Source organism: Ranitomeya imitator, chromosome 2, assembly GCF_032444005.1.
Source record: "Ranitomeya imitator isolate aRanImi1 chromosome 2, aRanImi1.pri, whole genome shotgun sequence".
In the NCBI taxonomy this organism is placed as follows: domain Eukaryota; kingdom Metazoa; phylum Chordata; class Amphibia; order Anura; family Dendrobatidae; genus Ranitomeya; species Ranitomeya imitator.
Genome location: NC_091283.1, coordinates 690,375,637 through 690,391,930, shown reverse-complemented (window position 1 = coordinate 690,391,930; position 16,294 = coordinate 690,375,637). Strand labels below are relative to the sequence as shown.

The 16,294-nt window shown below is 44.2% G+C and overlaps 1 protein-coding gene across 3 annotated transcripts in view; it reads left to right on the top strand.

Annotated features, from left to right (window-relative positions):
• Window positions 1-1,590: 1,590 nt before the first annotated feature.
• The window catches only part of DLG5 (discs large MAGUK scaffold protein 5), a 679,445-nt gene continuing 664,741 nt past the window's right edge, over window positions 1,591-16,294 (top strand). For 2 of the 3 annotated variants that reach the window (XM_069753072.1, XM_069753073.1), the window contains exon 1: window positions 1,591-2,423. In XM_069753072.1, coding sequence (XP_069609173.1) covers window positions 1,979-2,423 — 445 coding nt within the window. In that variant the 5' untranslated portion in view covers window positions 1,591-1,978. The remainder of the gene's footprint in view (window positions 2,424-16,294) is intronic. The other variant, XM_069753075.1, reaches the window with a different exon arrangement.

Sequence of the window (16,294 nt, the reverse complement as noted above, 5' to 3'; positions counted from 1 at the left end):
TTGAACATGAGCATTGCCACTCCATTCTAACAAGAATAAAAGTGCCCCGTTTTGCTGATCGGTGCAGGTCCCATCGGTCGGCTCCCACAATCAACAAGTTATAACTGATCCTGTGTATGTGATAACTTATTTTAATTTTGGACATAACTATCATTAGAACTATAATGTTCAGATTTGGTTCAGAATTTCCAGGAGGAAAAATGTAAAGCTAAAAGCAATAAAACACAAATGACCTGCCTTGTGCAAACTTTGCTACGAATATCAAAAACAAAAGCATGTAACAAGTCGTACATTAAGATATTTTCTGTCATTGGCACCAAATGGATATTTCTGCATTTTCTCATACTTCATTGTTCTCTTTCAGATTCCTCTGTTAGTAATATTGTTTAGCTTCTAGTCAACTTTTTTTTAAAAAATCACTGTATCTCCACGCTCCATTTTTGTGGAAGTACCTCAAAAACTTTGCCAACCTACAAATTTCTACACTAGCCCAATTTCTGGTGTCCTGCGATCATGCAGAATGATCTAAAGTGAAGAGACATATCTGAGAGCTGTCCAATTTTTTTTCCCCCTCAGACCGTGTTCGGACCCGCTGAGTAGAATGAATGTTTTCATTCATCCGTTAAAATCACAGATCCAAGATTGAGATCCGTGAGTCTCAGACCAGATTCTATTCAATCAGATTTTTGGCCATTCAAGTCTATAAAGATCCATGAGACACAGATGCAAATCGGAAGGCTTTTGACGTGCCTCCATTTTTGTATCAGTGTCTCACGGATCTGTTGCTTAGTTATAAACTTGAATAAAAACGTGACTTTCCATTGGTTTTGATTGTCGTAGGCTACGTTCTCATTTGCGTTGTTGTGTGCTGCGTCGGCGACGCAACGCACAACACACGCAAAAAACGCAGCGTTTTGTGACGCATGCGTTCATTTTTATAGCGCAAAATAATGCAACAAGCAGTGTCCTCAGCGCCCTGACGCTTGCGCCAAAAAAAACGCATGCGTCACAAAACGCATGTCCATGCGCCCCCCATGTTAAATATAGGGGCGCATGACGCATGCGTCGCCGCGGCTGCGCCTGACGCAACGCAAATGTGAACGTAGCCTTAGAAGAGAATATGCCTTTCAGTGAAAAAAACAAAAGCAGAGGCAACTAGGATGACACCAGAGGAAAATCAATCCATAGCTCTGGGAGTGTGACCCACTGATGGGTGACATTTGCTGCCTTGTACAGCCCAGAAAAGCGCGGCGTGTCCGCGGCCGTGGGACGTAGCCTTATGGAAACAGCACAGCGCCATTTCTACTGTGATCCACTGTGGATTTTCCATCTGTAAATTTGATGGAACGTGTGACCATGCAGTTCGATTGGCATCCCCTTAATTTTGAAACTGGGTCTCCCCATGTTATGTGGACAAGTTCTACTTTTACAAGCAGTAACACTTGTAATCCTGGCCTGTTCTGTAGCGGAACCAGAGCGGAGACTTTCTCCTCATGAAGACACATTTATCACGTAAATACACAGTCCAGAGAACAGAGAGGAAGAAGTGACCCAGCAATGTCCACAGATAGGGAGGAGGGGAGGGCTCGAGGAAGAGGAGGGAAGGCACCGAGAAAGGAGGGGACACGGGAGGAAAGCTCACTCCTAAAGCGGCACATTGTTACTGCCGGTGGGACACGGTGTTCAGGGCGAGGAGTTGTGGAGCAGAAAGTAAGAAGAGCGGCGGCAGCAGCGCCCGGGGAGAGCGCGGAGCAGCCCTGGAGACGGCACTTTTTGTCAGTCATGTAGCTGGAAACAGAGCCTGACTGCCTGCCTGCCGAGGAGGAGGAGGAGGAGGATCGGAGCAGTTTCTTCTTCTCGCCGTTGCTGACTGGGAACAGTTTGGAGGGAGAGGAGCAGTGATAAGGTTGTGAGGTGAGGCACAGATGCACCCCCGCAGCCCTCCCCAGCTGAGCAATATGGCTGCTGCTTGCAGGCTATGTGCAGGCAGAGGGTGCATGAGGGCAGGATTGTGCTCGGCTCCTGTGCAGGCTGCAAGCTGGAGCTTCCTGCTGGGCCTGTAACTCCACAGAGAAAAGCTCACAGACAAGAGGAGGGAGCTGCTGACGAGTCAGCGCTGCTCAGGATGGAGCCCAAGCACAGGGAGTTACTCCAGCAGTGCCACAAGAATCTGGTGGAGGCCATCAGCGATGCAGACAGGTTGCTGAACCTCCTGGAGGAGGCTGGCACCCTCACCCTCAGGGACAGGCAGGAGCTGGACACTAGCTGTACCACACAGCAGGATAAAGTAGACCTACTGCTCAAGATGCTTCTTGTTAAGGACAAGGACCACTTCCAGGACCTGAGAGTAGCCTTGGAGAAGACTGAGCCTCATCTACTACCTATCCTCTACTTGAACGGCTTGGGGAGTGGAGAGGCCGCAGGTGAGATACAGCCTATGTGAGCCCTGTACACACTGTGCTATGAGGCGATCCGCTCTGTCCCCTCTATGGACAGCTATTCCTATGCATATGCACCTAGCAGCCCTCTCAGCTTCCCAGAAAATATAGACCCATTTTATCAATATCAAGAAAGATTTAGGCCTGACTAAAGGTAGCCATACACTGGCCGCTCAACGAGGGCTCAACTGACCGCTAGTCCTCCTGAGTTCTGCCTTGTACATGCATGCTGTGTATTGTGAAATCCATTTCTCCAATGTCTGTCCTTACACATTACATTGTCAGCCGGTCCTGGAAAATCAATGGGTTCAGGAGATTTACCCCCCTCAAAGGGGAGGTTTCAGGTTTGGCAATTATCCCCAATCTGTGTGATAAAGTCCGATCACTGGGCTTCCACCAAACACAAGATCCATTCTCTCAAGGGCCCCTTGTGAATGGAGCGTGGCCAATCATGTGCATTTATGCTTCATTCATTTAATGTGTGACCAAAAATGAAACATTTAGCCCATTTGTGCGCAAAAATATTCTCATACATTTTTATTGGCCAAAGACTATAGAATTACTTTAAAATTTTGTCACAAAAAACTGGGAAAACTCATTGACTCGAGTATAAGCCGGATATGCATTGTCCCCTCATCCCTTGTATGCATGGCTCCCCGTCCCCGTCCTTGTATGCATGGCTTCTTATCCCCTATACTTGTATGCAGGGTTCATATAAAAAAAACAAACATCTGAATTACCTTCAATGCGTGCCCTCCCTGCATCTCCTTCCAGCACCAGCAGCTTTAATGGCTGAGCGATCACATGTCCCCACTCATTAAAGTAATGAATATTCACTCCACGCCTATGGGAGTGGAGAGGGGTGAATATTCATTACCTTAATGAGCGGGGGCACATGATTGCTCGGCAGGAAGACTTGGCACCGGAACGAGATGCAGCGAGGGTGCGCAGGGAAGGTAAGTAGGATGTGTGCTGGAAGCCTGCAGCTGTAACTGTGTACGCTATAAGAGAAATTAATATTCACTGAATATTTCTCTTTAGCAGCCTGTACGGGCTTTAGCCACAGCCACCGGCTCCTGCCTCTGTGACCCGCTGCTCCACCTCTCCACTCCCATGTCGTCTTTCTGGGACAATGACAGGGCTGGCGTCAGCACCCATGCGCACCCGGGCAAGTGCCGTCGCCCTGAGCCGGCAGGGGGCCCACTCGCCATCGGGGACACTGGCGCGCTATAGTGCCAACCCCCGCCAGTGGACCCCCCGTCTGCTCCGAGCCCCGGCACTTGCGATACTTACCTCTCCCGGTTCCAGCGCTGCAGCATTTTCCATCCTCTGACTGTGATGTTCAGGTCAGAGGGCGCGATGCCGTCACCAGTGCACGCCCTCTGCCTGAGCAGTCACATCGCAGAGAGCAGGAAGACGCCGATGCTGAGGAGTCCAGAGCAGAGCAGCGTCAAGCAACGAGAGGTGAGTATTTCATTTTTTTTTTTTAATATTTGGAGCAATATATGGGGACCATCAGAAGGGGCCCATATATGGAGCATTATATGGGGCTAATTCTATATGGAGTATCTTATGGTGCCAATAATATAGGGCGCATCTTATGAAGCCAATTCTATAGGGAGCATTATATGGGGCCAATTTAATATGGAGCATCTTATGGGGCCAATTCAATATGGAGCAGTATATGGGGCCAATTACATATGGAGCAGTATATGAGGCCAATAATATATGAAGCATCTTATGGGACTAATTATATATGGAGCATTTCATATGGCCAGTTATATATGGAGCATTATGTGGTGCCCATTATACATGGAGCATCTTATGGGGCCAATTATTTTTGGAGCATTATATGGAACCCATTCTGTAAGGAGTATTATATGGGGCCCATTCTGTATGGAGCAATATATGGGACTCAGTATACTGTATGGGGCCGATCATATACTGTATGGAGCATTATATGAGGCCCATTATATATGGAGCAATAGATGGGGCCCATCGTATACTGTATGGAGAATTATATGTGGCTCACTATACTGTATGGAGCATTATATGGGATCAATTCCGTATGGAGCAATATATGCGGCTCATTCTGTATGGAGCACTCTGTGGTGCCCATTATACTGTATGCAGCATTATATGAGGCTCATTATTCTGTATGGAGCATAATATTGGGCTCATTATTCTGTTTGGAGCAATATATGGGGCTCATTATTCTGTATAGAGGACTATGTGGTGCCAATTATACTGTATGGAGCACTATATGGGGCCAATCCCATAGATATCAGCGAATTTGGCCGACATTGGTTTAATCTGTATGGGGGGACTCTAGAGGTAGTCTGCTAGCTGGCCTCAGTGTCAATGTGGTCATCTAATATCCGTTGAAGGGCCAGCTTTACTCCATGTTCACACCTATTGGAAATGGCTTACGATCAATATGAAAAGATTGCCACTGATTTGATAGCATTTTTAAACCTTTCTTTTGCAAGGAGTAAAGCTGTGTTCACACTTCATATATATCGGGATTACTCTCACTACATTATAGTCCAGCTTATTGACTGCTTCTAGTGGGAAAAAGTAGTTATAAATTCAGCTCTGGTTGTAATCCCCACTACAATTAAAGGGAATCTGTCACCTACTTTTTTGTAGATAAGCTCCTGATGTAACCTGAAAGATAAGAAAAATAAGTTAGATTGTACTCACCTGGGGGGGGAGGGGGGGGTGCGGTCCGGTCCGATGGGAGTCACAGTTCGGGTTCAGCGCCTCCCCGATGACGTCCTCTTCCTTGCTTCCTGCCGCAGCATCTGAGCAGGCGTACTTTATCTGCCCTGTTCAGCGTAAAGTACTGCAGTACACAGGGGCCGGGCCTCTCTGTCCTTTCCCGGCGCCTGCGCACTGCAGTACTTTACGCTGCTCTCAACAGGGCAGATAAAGTACGCCTGTGCAGGAGCCGCGACAAGGAAGAGGACTGTTGTAGATAAGCCCGTGATGGCGGTGGCCGAAGCTTATATACGAAAAAGTAGGAGTCAGTATAAAATAAATAATGCATTGTATCCACAATCTTCCTATCTTTTTGATGTAAATTGTATGTGGAAAATAAATGATATAGAACCCAATTTTCATTGAGCTAGATCTGACACTTGTTTTTGCCTAACTTTTGGCCTCTGAATCCAAAATTGACCCCAGTTTTTCTCTTATCACAACTTTTTAAGCAACATGATACCCTCTCTAAGGGTATGTGTCCACCTTCAGGATGGCCGGCGCTTTGGACGGAGCGGAAAACGCGCTCCGCCAAAAGCCCCGCCCCCTTCTGGAGATGCGATGATGCCGGATGTGTTCATTGCACACATCCGGAATCATCGCACCCCACACATAGGGCCCTGTGATTTACCTTGCGGCGCCGCAGCGTCGCCGCAAGGTAAACGGACATGCTGCGATCTAAAAAGACGCGCCGCATGTCCGAAATCGCAGGGCTGCCGGATGCGTGTTTTACCACGCATAGTGGAGACGGGATTTCAATAAATCCCCTCCACTATGCTGTAACATCTGGACGCTGCGGATTGAATGCTGCGGCTCCACGCAGTGTTCAATCCGCAGCTAGTCTGGATGTAAAATGGCCCGTGGACACATATTCTTACTCTCTCTGTCTCCAAAACCGTACAAATGGGAAATAATGGTAAAAAAAACTTAAATGTATTGTTTATTTAAAGCTGTTTTGTTCATACAAAGGATATAGTGTTACTGTAAATCAAATTGTGTAGTTAATGTAAATATTGAGGGTATGTGCACACGTCAGGGTATCTTGCAGAAATTTTCCTGACAAAAACCGGGCATTTCTGCCAGAAATCCGCATGTGTTTTTTTCACGCGTTTTTCATGCGTTTTTGGTGCGTTTTTTTCCAAATGCATAGAATAGCGGGAAAAATGCAGAAAATCCGCAAAATTAATGAACATGCTGCTTTTTTTACCGCGATGCGTTTTTTTCGCGGAAAAAGAGTGCATTCTAAACGATAGGATGCATAATGTATGCGTTTTTAATGAGTTTTTATAGCGTTTTTAAGGTGAAAAAACACGAAAAATGTGAAAAAACCTGAACGTGTGCACATACCCTTACTCTTACAGCATTTACTGGAGTGTTCAGTCTGTGAACAATCTCGCCTTATGCTCCAGCAGTCAGTCATGATGTGCACATCCTATCTACACTGATAACGTCCCTGAATGACCTTCAAATCTTGGTAGAATTGTTCACCTTCCTCATTAGTGACTGCAAGAAGATTTCTGGGGAAGCTAGCAAAATAACTATGCAGAAAATGCACCTCAATACTCATGTTGCAACCAAGCATTTTGAAGCTCTCCAAAAGTTTCTGAAGAATTTCAGTGCGATTGTTTGCTTTCCTATTTTGAAAGTCATTGACAAAGGTCTTTGAATGATAACCAAGCATTTATTTGGAGTTCTGACATTGTCTCGATGAAATGTTCATCTTTGATGAGCTGCCGAATCAGTGGACCATGAACCACAGCGGCCTTTATTTTTTCAAATGACAGGCTAGGAAATTCCAAAATGAGGTACTTGAAACAGGCTCCTTCAGTTGGCAAAGCTTTAATCCCTTACTGACATTGGATGGAATAGTACGTCCGAGGTCAGTGCGGGCTCCGGCAGTGAGCCCGCATCAAAGTCCGGACAAGTCAGCTCTTTTGAACAGCTGACATGTGCCCGCAATAGACACGGGTGGAATCGCGATCCACCCGCGCCTATTAACTAGTTAAATGCCGCTGTCAAACTCTGACAGTGGCATTTAACTCACGCTTCCTGCCATCGGGCCGGATATACGTGCACCGCTGACCCCCATCACATGATCGGTGGACATCGGTGCGTCGGCATTACAACCAGAGGTCTCCTTGAGACCTCTATGGTTGTTAATGCCGAATTGCTATGAGCGCCACCCTGTGGTCGGCGCTCATAGCAATGCAGTAATTCTGCTACATAGGAGCGATCTGAGCATCGCCTCTATGTAGCAGAGGCAATCGAGTTGTGGCAGCTTCTGGCCTCCCATGGAGGCTATTGAAGCATGCCAATAGCAAAGAAAAAATATTTTTTTAAATATGAAAAAAAAAAAAGTTCAAATCACCCCCGTTTTGCCCCATTCAAAATAAAACAAGGACGAAAAAAATCAAATCTACACGTATTTGGCATCGCCGCATTCAGAATCACCCGATCTATCAATAAAAAAAGGATTAACCTGATCGCTAAAAGGTATAGCAAGAAAAAAATGTAAACGCCAGAATTACGTTTTTTTGGTCACCGCTACATTGCATTAAAATGCAATAACGGGCGATCAAATGAACGTATCTGCACCAAAATGGTATGATTACAAATATCAGCTCGGCGTGCAAAAAATAAGCCCACACCCAACCCGAGATCATGAAAAATGGAGACGCTAAGGGTCTCGAAAAATTGCGCAATTTTATTTTTTAAGCAAACTTTGGCATTTGTTTTCATCACTTAGATAAAAAACTAGACATGTTTGGTCTCTTTGAACTTGTAATGACCTGGAGAATCATAATGGCAGGTCAGTTTTAGCATTTAGTGAACCTAGCAAAAAACCCAAACAAAAAACAAGTGTGGGATTGCACTTTTTTTTTGCAGTTTCACCACACTTGGAATTTTTTTACGGTTTTCAAATACACAACATGCTAAAACCAATTGTGCCGTTCAAAAGTACAACTCGTCCTGCAAAAAATAAGCCCTCACATGGCCATATTGACGGAAAAGTAAAAAAGTTATGGTTCTGGAAAGAAGGGTAGCAAAAAACGAAAACGCAAAGCCAGAAAAAGCTCTGGGGCTGAAGGGGTTATTATTATTATTATAGCGCCATTTATTCCATGGTGCTTTACATGTGAGAAAGGGTATCTATATATATATATATATATAATTGTCTAAGGGTTTAATTGTCTGTCTGTCCTGGAAATCCTGCGTCGCTGATTGGTCGAGGCCAGCCGGCCTCGACCAATCGGCGACGGGCACAGTCTGCTGCGAATTCTGGAATCATCATTGTCCTCCACTGCTGTCAAGTGCCGCCATTGTGTTGTCTAAGGGTCTAATTGTCTGTCTGTCTCGGAAATCCCGCCTTGCTGATTGGTCGAGGCCAGCCGGCCTCTATTGGGCCATAACTGCATGGAGCATTATAATACGTGACTGGGCAAAATACTACATGGACATGCATATTCTAGAATACCCGATGCGTTAGAATCGGGCCACCATCTAGTACATAATAAAAAACAAGTACAATCTTAATCAATACAAGTCACGACTGGTACATGAGGAGAGAGCACCCTGCCCGTGAGGGCTCACAATCTACAAGGGATGGGTGATAATACAGTAGACGAGGGTAGAGCTGGTTGTTCAGAGGTTTGGTCTATTGATGGTTACTGCAGGTTGTAGGCTTGTCGGAAAAGGTAGGTCTTCAGGTTCTTTTTGAAGGTTTCCACGGTAGGCAAGAGTCTGATATTTTGGGGTAGAGAGTTCAAGAGTATGGGGGATGCGTGGGAGAAATCTTGTATGCGTTTGTGGGAAGAGGAGATAAGAGGGGATTATAGAAAAAGATCTTGTGTGGATCGGAGGTTGCCTGCAGGTAAGTACTGGGAGACAAGGTCACAGATGTGTGGACACAGGTTGTGGATGGTTTTGTATGCCATGGTTAAGATTTTGAACTGGAGTCTTTGGGTAATGGGGAGCCAGTGCAGGGATTGACAGAGGGGAGAGGCTCTGCAATTGCAGGGGGGACAGGTGGATTAGTCGGGCAGCAAAGTTTAGAATAGATTGGAGGGGTGCGAGAGTGTTAGAGGGGAGGCCACAGAGCAGGAGGTTGCAGTAGTGAAGGCGGGACATGATAAGGGCATGGACTAGGGTTTTAATGAATTGCTTCACGGTATCCAGTTTCATGTGTAGAGGTGGGAATGTAATTTTCTTTCTGGCAATAAGTGGCTCATGTAGAATATTTGGATCACCAGGTTTGAGATCAGATCTTGGAGGCCAGTTCCTCTTCACCCAATGCTTCTCATGAGCTCTGCTGTCCCACATGCACAGAAAAAAAGAATGCTTAGTGCATCCACATTACTGACCAAGAAGTAAGCATACCATTTAAGGTAAACATAAATGATTTAATTGTGTTTTTGATATTGCAACAACTCAATGACTCTCTTTATGTTTGTATTCTTCACAAAGAGAAACTGAATAGCCACTTGGGAATGCACCAAATAAATTGCCATTGTGGAGGAGGACACACTTTAAGCTCAGCCTTGAGCTGTCAATGAACAGTTGCCATTCATTTGAGTTATAGATTGCAATTACTCAATTAAAGTATGTAGGTTATGACAATACACAAAGTCACTTCTAAAGTATTGCAGAAACAAGGGCTTTGGAGTCAGTGTCCATTTTGTCGGAGTTATAGTTGGTATAAAACCGACTCCTAAAAATTTCAGTAGTTCAGTGCAGGATGTTATGGGAAAGTTATGAAATGTCCTATAAATGTCTGTTCTGTTCTTGATGTACGGATGTAGGGTTTTACTTTGGATGAATCTGTGCGACACTTTATGTATATGCTCAGTAGTGAGGCAGCGCTTTGGAGTCGGTGGTTTGGTTTACCGACTTCACAACCCTTGCAAAATCGCACTTTCTGGATCAAAAGTAGGATACCTTTTGTTACTTTTTGAAGCAAGTTTTTCACATGCAGTCTTGCGTTTAGAAGCCTTTATTAATAGTCCCAAATCTCATGTGAAATTGTTCAACTCATGCTGGTCAGATCCCTTAGAGGGTATGTGTCCACGGGCTGGATTACATCCGGATTAGCTGTGGATTGAACGTTGCATACAACCGCAGCGTTCAACCCGCAGGGTCCAGATGTTACAGCATAGTGGAGGGGATTTTATGAAATCCCATCTCCACTTTGTTGAAATCCCGTCTCCACTAAGCGTGGGAACACACATCCGGCGGGCCTGCGTTTACGGACATGCGGCGCATCTTTTTTTAACACAGCATGTCTGTTTACCTTGCGGCGACGCAAGGTAAATAACAGGGTCCTATGTATAGGGTGCACGATTTCGGATGTGTGCAATGAACATATCCGGAATCACCGCGTGTACAGAAGGGGGCGGCGCTTTGGGCGGAGCGGGTTTTACAAAGCGCCGACAATCCGGACCGTGGACACACACCCTTATGAACTAAAACATTTTCAATTTCAAAATATTAATTTTCATCTTTGCTGTCATTTTGTTCTATACCATAATGAGGCGGCACTGGGCATACAGCTGACGATAGACTAGAATACTATATAATTTGTTTTTCTTGTTATATCCTGAAGTTTTCACTTTACAAAAGTAACAGTCACTGGAATAATCTCTTAGCTCTCGACAAATCATAGGTATACCAAATTACATCTTATCACATGTTCCCTTTGTCCACATCCGTATACTCTCGACAAACTGCTTGCACACCTTGTGAGAGACCCAAGATGTATCTTGATCACCAAGTTTTACTTCAAAATATGCAAAATAGCCTTGCTTGAGAAATGTGCTGATGTTCGTAATGACTGGGAATGGTGAAACTGCCACCCACACATAAAACAAAAGGAATCAGGGCTGTTTAGGCACTTGTGACGAGAAATAGCAGAAGCAGACATGATATGAAAGAAAGGAAATAAGTGTGTGGTGTAGTAGATCGGCTTACTTTGCTGCACATGTAGGTAGACACAGGAACGCTGTCTCTTTTAGTCTCTCACTGGTGACATATAGTACTTTATGATAGTGGTAACATTTCTTTGATATGACTTGCGTTCGTGTGAAAAAAAAAACGTGAATTTGGCAAAAATTTTGAAAATTTTGCAATTTTCAAACTTCTAATTTATATGCCCTTAAGAGAGTCATATTGCACAAAATAGTTAATAAATAACATTTCCCACATGTCTACTTTACATCAGCACAATTTTGGAAACATCATTTTTTTTGTTAGGAAGTTATAAGGGTTAAAAGTTGACCAGCAATTTCTCATTTTTACAACAAATTTGCAAAACCATTTTTTCAAGGACCACCTCACATTTGAAGTGACTTTGAGGGGTCAAAATTGTAGAAAATACTAGAAAGAGCATTCTAAAAACTTCACCATTCAAAGTACTCAAAACCACATTCAAGAAGTTTAATAGCCCTTCAGGTGCCTCACGGGAATTTTTGCAATGTGGAAGGAATAAATAAACATTTACTTTCACAAAAATTTTCCTTTAGACCTATTTTTTTTTTTTTTTTTTTACTTTCACTAGGGTAACAGGAGCAAAGGGACCATAAATATTGTTGTGCAATTTCTCCTGAGCATGCTGACACCCCATATGTAGGGGAAATCTACTGTTTGGGCACACTGCAGGGCTCGGAAGTTAAGGAGCACCATTTTACTTTTTCAAAGTAAAATTTGCTGGCATAATTAACGGACGCCATTTCATGTTTGGAGAGCCCCTGATGTACTTAAACAGTGGAAACCACAAACAAGTGACATCATTTTGGAAACTAGACCCCTTAGGGAACTTATCTAGATGTGTATTGAGCACCTTGAACCCACAGATGTATCACATAAGATTATAACGTTAAGCAGTGAAAATAAAAAAAATCAAATTTTTCCCAGATAAATCTTTTTTAGCGCCAAATTTTGCATTTTCCTAAAGGTAACGAGAAATTGCACCATATAATTTGTTGTGCAATTTCTCCTGAGGGCGCAGATACACAATATGTGGAGGAAAACATCTGTTTGGGTACATGGCAGGGCTCAAAAGGGAAGGAATGCCATTTGACTTTTTGAATGTAAAATATGCTGGAATAATTAGCAGTTGTCATGTTGCGTGAGAGCCCCTGATGTGCCTAAACAGTGGAAACCCCCAACAAGTAACACCAGTTTGGAAACTAGACACCTTAGGGAACTTATCTAGATGTGTATTAAGCACCTTAAACCCAGAGGTGCTTCACACTAGTTTATAAAGTAGAGCCGTGGAAATAAAAAAAAAATCTAATTTATCCCACAAAAATGTTTTTTAGCTACAAATATTGTTTTCACAAGGGCAAAACGACAATACATATGTGGTCGAAAACTACCTTTGAAGCTCAGAATGGAAGTAGCGTCATATTACAGTGCAGATTTTGCTGTACTTGTTTGAGGGTAGAGCCCCTGAGGTGCCAGAACAGCAGAACCCCCCGTATGTGACCCCAATTTACCTATTAAACCTCTCAGTGAATTCATCTAGGAGTATAGTGATTATATTGACACCACAGGTGTGTCACAGACTTTTATACCATTGGGCAGTGAAGAAAAAATAATTTACATTTTTACCACCAAGATTGTGTGTTAGCCCCAAGTTTTACATTTTCACACAGGGAAATGGGTAAAAATGGCACCCGAATTTGTCCCACAATTTCTGTTGAATGTAGAAATGCCCCATATGTGGCTGTACAGTACTGCTTTGCCATACCCTATTTGCCTCCTGGAGAGCAGATTTTCCTAGACTAGTTTGCGGATCCCATATAAAGAACCTATAAGTGGTAGAAAAGCAGAATCCTGCCTCAGTTGAGCACATTTTAGAAATTATAACCCTTTGGGACTTTATCTACAGATGTTGTAACGATTTTGACTCCATGGGTGTTTTCCAGAAACAGGCAGCAGTGGATTTTGCTGAGTGAAAATTGCAAACTGCCGTTGTAGTGACCAGTACGTTATAGTGACCAGTACTCTGTAGTGACCAGTACATTATGCCCAGTTCATGCTTCTGGAGATAAGTTAGGCAAGCTATCATCGCTACAGAAATGCCAAACATGTAGGCGCTAAATGTTGTTTAGGCACAATGGGGCTCCAAAGGTAGGGGAGGGCATTTGGATTTGGGAGCTGAGAATTTGCTGATTTTTCTTTTGGGGAGCGAGGAGCCATTTAGATTTCCAGAGCCTTTGTGCTGCCATATTTTCGTTATCAGATAACAGATCTGAGTGGGTACTTGCTTTTTTTGTGGATTGAGTTGAAGCTGTTATTGGGAACATTTTAAATAATGTTTGAGATTACAGTTGTCATGCTCTCTACGCTGACTGACGTGATTCAGATGAAACCCCCAACGGATCCATTCACTATAATGACACAGCAGATTTACTCTGGACTCCGTCAGGCCTCTCTTCAGCGGTGTCCTTTTTTTCAGAAGTGCACAAAACTGTGGCTGATGGCACTTTTATGAAGTCCTAAAAAGACGTACACCGCTGGATCACAGGTCCTATATTTGTTCTGTTTACATATAACATCATGTTCTCGGCAGCACCACCATGGGCTTACCCTGGACTTCAGCAGAAAGTTTGCGTTCGGCGAACAGTTTCGAAGGTTCGCCCATCTCTATTGTTAACCTCTTAATTCCATTGGACGTAATATCCCGTCAAGATGATCTGGGACTTAATTCCCAGTGATGGGATAGTACGGCCAGCGCGATCAGCTGCGCTGATGGGGGGAGCGTGGCCGATCGCGGCCGGGTGTCAGCTGACTATCGCAGCTGACATCCGGCACTTTATGCCAGGAGCGGTCACGGACCGCCCCTGGCACATTAACCCCCAGCACACTGCGATCAAACATGATTGCAGCGTTTTGGCGGCATAGGGAAGCATCGCGCAGGGAGGGGGCTCCCTGTGGCCTTCCCTGAGACCCTTGGTACAAGGCGATGTGCTCACCTTGTACTGAGCGTCTCCTCCCTGCAGGCCCCAGATCCAAAATGGCCACGGGACTGCATCCAGGTCCTGTAGGGAGGTGGCTTACAAGCGCCTGCTCAGAGCTGGTGCTGGTAAGCCTGCAGCCCTGCTTGTTAGATCGCTGATCTGACACAGTGCTGTGCAAAGTGTCAGATCAGCGATCTGACCCTATAACATGATGCACCCCCCCGCCAATTCCCTTCCCCCCGGGGCAATGTTATAAAGTAAAAAAAAATATATTCACATGTGTAAAAGAAAAAAAAAAACCTAAATAAAGAAAAAAATATATATATTGTTCCCATAAATACATTCCTTTATCTAAAAAAAAATAAATAAAAGTACACATATTTAGTATTGCCGCGTCCGTAACGACCCGACCTATAGAACTGTCCCACTAGTTAACTCCTTCAGTGAACACCGTAAACAAACAAAAAAAGGCAAAAAACAACCCTATCATGCCGCCAAACAAAAGTGGAATAGCACGCGATCAAAAAGACAGATATAAATAACCATGGTACCGCTGAAAACGTCATCTTGTCCCGCAAAAAAACGAGCTGCCATACAGCGTCATCAGTGAAAAAATAAAAAGTTGAGGTTAAGTCGTTAGGTGCTGCTCTATTTAACTCCACCTGGTGCTTTGATCCTGGCCTCCAGTCAATGTTCTAGTATTGGTCTTGCTTCCTCCTGGATCGTTCCTGTGGCCTGTCTATCCTGCATAAGCTAAGTTTTGCTTGTGTTATTTTTGCTTGCTATTTTTTCTGTCCAGCTTGCTTTATTGGTTTTTCTTGCTTGCTGGAAGCTCTGAGACGCAGAGGGAGCACCTCCGTACCGTTAGTCGGTGCGGAGGGTCTTTTTGCCCCTCTGCGTGGTTGTTTGTAGGTTTTTGTGTTGACCGCAAAGCTATCTTTCCTATCCTCGGTCTATTCAGTAAGTCGGGCCTCACTTTGCTAAATCTATTTCATCTCTGTGTTTGTATTTTCATCTTACTCACAGTCATTATATGTGGGGGGCTGCCTTTTCCTTTGGGGAATTTCTCTGAGGCAAGGTAGGCTTGTTTTTCTATCTTCAGGGCTAGTTAGTTTCTCAGGCTGTGCCGAGTTGCATAGGGAGCGTTAGGCGCAATCCACGGCTACCTCTAGTGTGGTGTGTTAGGATTAGGGATTGCGGTCAGCAGAGTTCCCACGTCTCAGAGCTCGTCCTTTGTTTTTGGTAATTGTCAGGTCACTTTGTGTGCTCTGAACTTCAATGTCCATTGTGGTTCTGAATTACCTGTTCATAACAGTACTGGAGGCCCAAAGTACTAATGCTTCTCAATAGAGGGAAAAGAGAAGTTCTGAGACCATTTTTTTTTTCTTTGCACTGTGTCCTGTCTTTCTTTTCCCCTTTACATCAGGGTGGTTCAGAACACAGGTGTGGACATGGACTTTCAAGGTCTGTTCTCTTTGATGGATAATCTCGCTATAAATGTACAGAATATTCAAGATTTAGTGGTTCAGAATCCTATGTTAGAACCTAAGATTCCTATTCCTGAGTTATTTTCTGGAGATAGAGCAAAGTTTTTGAATTTTAAAAATAATTGTAAACTATTTCTGGCTTTGAAACCCCGCTCCTCTGGTGACCCAGTACAACAAGTTAAGATCATTATTTGTTTATTACGTGGCGACCCTCAAGACTGGGCATTTTCCCTTGCGCCAGGAGATCCTGCATTATGTAATATTGATGCGTTTTTTCTGGCGCTCGGATTGCTGTACGACGAACCTAATTCAGCGGATCAGGCAGAGAAAAATTTGATGGCTCTGTGTCAGGGTCAGGATGAGATAGAGATTTATTGTCAGAAATTTAGAAAGTGGTCCGTGCTCACTCAATGGAATGAATGTGCGCTGGCAGCAATTTTCAGAAAGGGTCTCTCTGAAGCCCTTAAGGATGTCATGGTGGGATTTCCTATGCCTGTTGGTCTGAATGAGTCTATGTCTTTGGCCATTCAGATCGGTCGACGCTTGCGCGAGCGTAAATCTGTGCACCATTTGGCGGTATTATCTGAGCATGAACCTGAGCCTATGCAGTGCGATAGGACTTTGACCAGAGCTGAAAGGCAAGAACACAGAC